This window comes from Trachemys scripta, chromosome 10, assembly GCF_013100865.1.
Source record: "Trachemys scripta elegans isolate TJP31775 chromosome 10, CAS_Tse_1.0, whole genome shotgun sequence".
Taxonomy (NCBI): Eukaryota; Metazoa; Chordata; order Testudines; family Emydidae; genus Trachemys; species Trachemys scripta.
The window spans coordinates 68,528,074-68,534,848 of record NC_048307.1 but is presented as its reverse complement, the minus strand read 5'-3'; the positions used below and the strand labels follow the sequence as shown (position 1 = coordinate 68,534,848).

At 39.2% G+C, this 6,775-nt stretch overlaps 1 protein-coding gene across 2 annotated transcripts in view; it reads right to left on the bottom strand.

The window, feature by feature from the left end:
- Positions 1 to 4,162: 4,162 nt before the first annotated feature.
- EFL1 (elongation factor like GTPase 1) overlaps positions 4,163 to 6,775 on the bottom strand; it is a 152,240-nt gene continuing 149,627 nt past the window's right edge. For both annotated transcript variants that reach the window (XM_034783431.1, XM_034783430.1), the window contains exon 20: positions 4,163 to 5,144. In XM_034783431.1, coding sequence (XP_034639322.1) covers positions 4,956 to 5,144 — 189 coding nt within the window. In that variant the 3' untranslated portion in view covers positions 4,163 to 4,955. The remainder of the gene's footprint in view (positions 5,145 to 6,775) is intronic.

Here is a 6,775-nt window from a genome sequence, read left to right as displayed (position 1 = left end):
TTTCCTTCTGCACAAAAACATGCAAGGGGAACAAATTAATGCTTGAATTCCATGGCTCCACTGGAGATGTGGAGTCTATATATCTTACTCCCCCCATTCCTCACCAGTCTCTGGGACTGAGGAACATTCAGGAGTGGGGCTTAAAAAGACAGTAAAGGTTGATGCCCTGCAGAGAACTGCACCTTCAGTCTTACTGATCTCAGGCAGCTGGTGGCTTCTTGCTTCTAGGCAGCACACCCTTTTCCCTCGATGTGGCAGCATGGTAGGTCCAGAAGCAGCAAAGCACTTAACTCACTGCTCCCTTTAAATCTGAGTAGGACTGACAGAACATCATCAGTAACATTAATATTCCCTCAAGCAGTAACCCTGCCACTTTTTCAGTGGATCAAGCCCACAAATTTTCATGGGAGGTGGGGGAAATCATGTTGCTTAGTGTGTCATCTACTCCAATCCCTGACCCCACCCACTTTTTACACCTGCCCCAGGAGCCGACACAGATGTTCTGACAAAATCGCAAGGTGCCTGAACTGTGCTACTTTCACCCCCCAACACACGTGCCCACTGCAGCTCTCTTGGCATATTGGTTACTTTCCATCATGGACAATCAGGGAAGAGCACATGGATCTACTATACATTGCAACAAATTCAGAGGACATCCGAACTTTTGGATGCTTAGCCAAACCCAATTTGCAAATCTGAGGTTCACCCCAAACCAGTTAACGTTTGGAGTCCAAATACTTTGAAAATCCATCTGTCCTATCAAAATAAAAACTTGACCAAATTAAGGGGAGAATCCCAAATCAGCTACGTCCAAAACTGCCATTCAGGGCTCAAAATTGTCTTATGCAGCGTATAGCTCTATATTTCGCTCTTCTCATTAGGTCCAATGACAAGCTCTACAGACCCTGTGAATGAGTGAGGTGCTCTATTTCTCTCTGAGTATGATTCCAAGTATAATATACTATCCTGTACCCTGAAAAAAAGGGTGGGTTAGTCCTCAAGAACCAGGGGGCTTGATAGTTATTTAACCAGAGTGGTTTTTGGAATTATACATTTTGGTGCAGAAGAAGTCTGCTGCTTGCCCATGTGTCTTCTCACTTCCCCACCTCCCCTGTTGTAACACTCTAGGGACTGCCTAATTCCTAAGCTAATATAGAAAAATGAGAAGCAGGAAAACCATACTGCCCAACATGCCTGCCATGCTTTGATTACTATTAACCTAGTGTTCTAGTCTTTTAGCTGAAAGTGAAGTTTGCTGCACTCTGCGGTAAAACAAAAAGACAGGCTAATCTACTAAATGATTAGTGTTTGAGAAACGGAAAGGTTTCCTAATGTAAGAAGATAAAAGGAGGACCCTATAGACAACCATGATAAGGGATTTGATTGCCACTGGATGGGCCTTGTTTTTTCCAAGTAAACCCAACGCCTACTCCTGCTTGTTCACATCATGATGCAAAATAATCTGGGGCATCAGGAATGGTTATTGCTCTGCGAAGGGTTATAACGGCACAGCTATGCAGAAGCTTGATGTGTTTTTGCACACTAAGGGGCAGACCCTCAGCTGGTTCAAGTGGTCACAGCTCTACTGAAGTCACTGGAGCTTTGCCAATTTACATCAGCTGAGGATCTGCTACTGAAAACTTAAAAATGCCTGGAAAAATAAAGGCTGAGAAATACATCTTAAAAGCGGCTTGTATTTATTTGAATCAAGCATTACATTTAGCAATAAAGCTGGCAATGGAGGATCAGTTGATTTAATGGTTGAGCTCTCCCAATTAAATCTTACCATGGTTTGCTTCATCAGCAAGTTATTTGTCACGCTTAGCAGAGAGTTTCCAAAACTCTGTCATATTGTCATATGCATGTAACAAGCAGGGAAAAACTGCTCCATGGAGTTGCTTTTGGAACAAAAAAGAGAAGTGTGGTTTGGGATTCATGCTTCATAGGCAATCAGATTCTCTCCCCCCCCCCCTCCCCCCCCCCCCCCCCCCCCCCGACAGTGGCTGTTATTAAAGAAATCAGATCCTTGATAAAGTTGCTAGAGTGTTTCCAGGTTAGTTCCATTTTCTCAGTTAGGTTATTTATTTCAATACATTTTATTTAAAAACTATTTAGGTTGAGCAGGTGTCCAAGAAAGTTACTCAACTTTATTTATTACATGATCATTTACAAACATGCAGTATAGCAGCATCTTACATTACTCTCATACTACCATTTTTTGATGCACTTGAAGACAGACCATGGCAAAATATGAAAATTACGGCAAAATAAAATATTTAAACAGCCTCTCCCTGGTTATTCAAGTTGAATAGCTCAAAACCACTGAAATATTCTAGAATCACACCTGAAGAGTTGCTGAATGTGGGCAAAATGAGAGGTTTTACCCATGCATCTCATGTAGGCACTGCTCAGAAGACAAATAATTTATGGATCAACCTTCTAGAGAGAGTAATGTTTCATCTGCTTGAATTAGGTTTCAATCAAATCTTAAGGTGAAACATATTTCTATAATGAAAGCAAAGAGGTTGGATAAGAAAAACGGTCACTATTTCAGTAAAAGTTAAACATTACATCAATGATACACTTGTGCCACAAGTAACAGTTGCTTTTACCTTAGGGAGCACTGGCCATATAAATTACTTCTGACTGCTTTCTCTAATTGCCACTCAGAATTTATACATGGAAATGCCAGGTAGGTGCTAAAGGAATAGTGCCCGGTAGTAGCGTATTAAAAATGTGGAGATGCTATGGGAAGAAAATAACCTTGACAACTATGGCTTTATGGTTGTTTGAAACTGATACATACCACCCTCTTCACTATTTGCAGTAAGGTTCTAAAAATAGTTGGCAGAAGACTCTAAAGAACTTATCCCCCTTCAGCTTTATGAAATATCAACAGCCTTCTGAGGATACTTATCTGGATTATTTAGCCTTAAATCCTCCTGAATACACAATACTCATCTCCCCTTGGCTGCAGAGTTCTAAACACTTAACAATTAAATGAGCGGATACCTTATGTAGTATGTTTTCCCTCCTCTTTTCAGCTTTCTATTTCATTCAACAGCAAGTTACAATCACTGAAGAATTTCTTTTCATGTTAATTTAGTTCTGACCCATATTAGAGCCTTCTGACTACCACACAGATGCCTGAATCAAATAGCAAAACATCTTGTATACTTTCCTAAAGGGAGTCACCTTCACTGGATTCAAGGTTCACTGTGTTTGAAATATTTTCTACTCTAAGGCTGAGTGGGCAGAAATTCTTTTATTGTAAGTGTGAGTATGTATAAATGAGTGAGAGAGTGCACAGCTCAAGCTAATAGTTAGTTCAGAGAGACCAGCTGCCTAAACTTAATTATTTGAGATTTTTGATGGATCTATGCTGGGGAACAGTATAAAATAAGACAAAGCAGAGTTTCATGTAGCCACTGTCGCAAAATATTAGGACTTTTGAACAGTGGTGGGAATCTTTTGCTGTGGAACGGAAGCAGTTTGTAAATCCAACAGAGCTGAAATTTCAGATTAATAGAGTATTTATCATGTTTGGCTCTAGGTGATGTGGTACATTAATGCACCAGCCTTTCACCTCCAGAAAGCAGAATCTAAATCCAAATTAAATCACAAATTACAATGAATTCAGTGGTCAGCACAAACAGCAGTTGTTCAAGGTAGGTCCAGGGACCATCTTTTTGCTATGTGTTTATACAGTGCCTACCACAAGGGAATCCTAATCCACGACAGGCTCCTAGTTGATATCGCAATACAAATAAATAAATAGTAATAATTACAGTTGAGAGTCACATCATAACAAGGGTGTAACCGGTAAAGTTTGAGGTGTTTGAGCAGAGCTATGAGGAAGCTCACACAACACTACCAAGCCAGTGCTATTAGTTCCACGCTTTCACATTAGCTCAAAATTTGTTTATAATTTTTGGCGTTAAGAACGGGTGACATTGGCAAGTCTGTCACCTTGTACTGATCCCAAAGTTCAATTGGTTACAGTAGTTAAAAACTGAAAAATCTAATTTTGAATATTTCCCCCCTTCAAACAAACCTTTGTTTTTTAAAAACAAAGCCTACTTTATAATTGTTTTCCCTGTCAGCATGGGTTATTCAGAACATATAACTTAAGAATTTTTATTAAGTTATCTGCAAAACAGGCTAATGAACTGTGCAACTTTATTGTGATTAGCTGCAAAAAGAGTGCTGGTGAACTACGACTACTTGCAAACATGTATATGAATGAGGTTTTGTTGACACAAATATTTGGTTCTTTGTACAAACAATAGTATTCAAGTGAGTAACAAGGGTAGCCACGCGCTAACAGGCGTATTCACTCTTTCCTATTTGCTATTCCTCTCTCTCCTCTTGGAAGAGTTTAAATAATCCAATCTGGGAGCAGAAAGAATGCCATATGATTTAGAGGACAACTCAGACACCATGAATAGTGCAGAGTAAACAGTTCATAAACATCACACTGGCTGAAATTTGTAGTTATGGCAAATACTTGTGAACAATAAATGCATTAAGAGAAATCAGGATCAGTTTGCAACACAGTCAAGAACATTAGAAAAGAGCTAAATTCATTGCTTAATTTATTTGCAATGAATAACTGGACCAGGTCTAGTTTTGATTACATCAGATAAATTAGAAAGAAAGTTTAAGCAAATTACTTGCAATCCTAGGACAGCAGCTGGGGTACAGTCTTAAAATTGGAGAGAATAATTCCATTGAATTTCTTGCTACGTCTCATTCAAATAAATTACACAAACTGTAGTCTCTCTATAAAAGGTTGGAAAGGCTCACGTTTATTAAAACTGAAGCCACAGACAAATTACAGCATATAAGAAATCTTGTGTAAAACAGCAAGTCCAAGATGGCATTTTGAATCTGCTGTACAGAAAATAATCCACCTGCACTTAGCTGAGTTAGCGTAGAACTGAAAGTAGAGGGAGTTACTTATTTCTACTGAGAGTTCTTTGCTTCTCAGCATGCTCCACGATTTTTTCTTCTATGTAAAGTCCTTTTCGCTTTCTCACAGCATTCATGTATTTGCGGGCCTGGTTCTCAGAGTCTGCCTTTTCCCCAAAGTGCAAATATTCCTCCTCAGTAGTTGGTACCCAGAATGGGTCACTTGAAATTATCTAAAAAGAGAAAATTTTAGAAAGGGGTACATTAATTTTTTAAAAAGCAGATTAGAGCATTTCAGGTAAGTTTGTGTGTTCTAAATGACCATTTTTTTAGAAGTGACAAATCTGAAAAAAAAGAAAAAAAAAAAAAGAAAAAGAAAAAGGTAGGTATGGCTTCCTAGGTGGCATACAATAAGCTATTCAAGCCAAATACATTTAAGCTTCTTTAACATGTTCAGTGAGTGAAGTATTCACTTTTTGTAACTTAGCTTTATGCATTTGTTCTTGGATATCTCAAAAAAGCAGAGATTTGGCAAAACTACCATAGAGGCATTAAAATCAAACTAAAAAACTCATTCTAAAAGCCACTTCTCATTTAGATTTTTGTTGGATTTGCCCTGCCTGTGATTTTATTGGCATTGCACTGAGAAAACACACTCATTTCTATAAAAAAAACAGGAGTACTTGTGGCACCTTAGAGAGTAACAAATTTATTAGAGCATAAGCTTTCGTGGACTACAGCCCACTTCTTCGGAAGAAGTGGGCTCTAGTCTACGAAAGCTTATGCTCTAATAAATTTGTTAGTCTCTAAGGTGCCACAAGTACTCCTGTTCTTTTTGCGGATACAGACTAACACGGCTGCTACTCTGAAACAACTCATTTCTATGTCTCAGATTCCTCTATCCCTGCGCAAAACCTTAGTAAAACCAGCCGGGGTTCTTGGCAAGGCCTGCGGAGAGATTAATTCCTCATTCCTGGAGTTAAAGCTTGCCGCTGGAGCTGCTCTTGTAACCTAAAGTCTGTCATAATGTCTGTGGACCTTGTGATGCCTCCTCTATAGGAGGTTTTGGTTGGTGGATCTACTTAGTCATGGACTAAACAGACATGTCCTTATCCCAGCCTCTGACCAGAACCTAGGGTGATCAGATGTCCCTATTTTGTAGGGACAGTCCCGATATTTGGGTTTTTTCTTATATAGGCTCCTATTACCCCTCCACCCCCTGTCCCGATTTTTCACACTTGCTGTCTGGTCAACCTACCAGAACCCCAACACTCAGTATGGAAAGAGTGGCAGAGGTGTAGAATCCCCCTGCATACTCCTTGAAGCCTTCCCCACTTCACCCTGGGCAGAGACTGGGAGACTCTTTTTATCATATAATGATACATGGTATTCATATTCACCATCCATTCAATGGTGGGCTACCAGGGATAGCCAAGGGTACTTCATTATAAAGATTCTCTGTGCTCTTGAGTAGCACTACACCGGACTGAAACTGGTCCAGTATGCTTCCTTACACAGTGTAAAAATGACACACACAACCTATGGATATTAACTACAGTAAGCAGTGTTAATATTACGAATTTAAAAGGTAAATAGGGTCTGACAAAGTATTTTCATTTCTCTTTATTAGGTCAGAATACATGGAATATTTTGTGTGTGTGAAGAAACAAGTAATATTGGATCTTATAATTTGAATTCATATTTTTTTAAAGAACACATTACAGAAAAGAGTTGAATGGACAACTTTTAACTCATTAACTGAATGAAGCAAACCACAAGCTGGGTCGGTACAGGCCAGATTCACAAAGAGGACTTAGGGACCACCATTCAACTTTTAGGCACCACTGTCATTCACAAAATCACC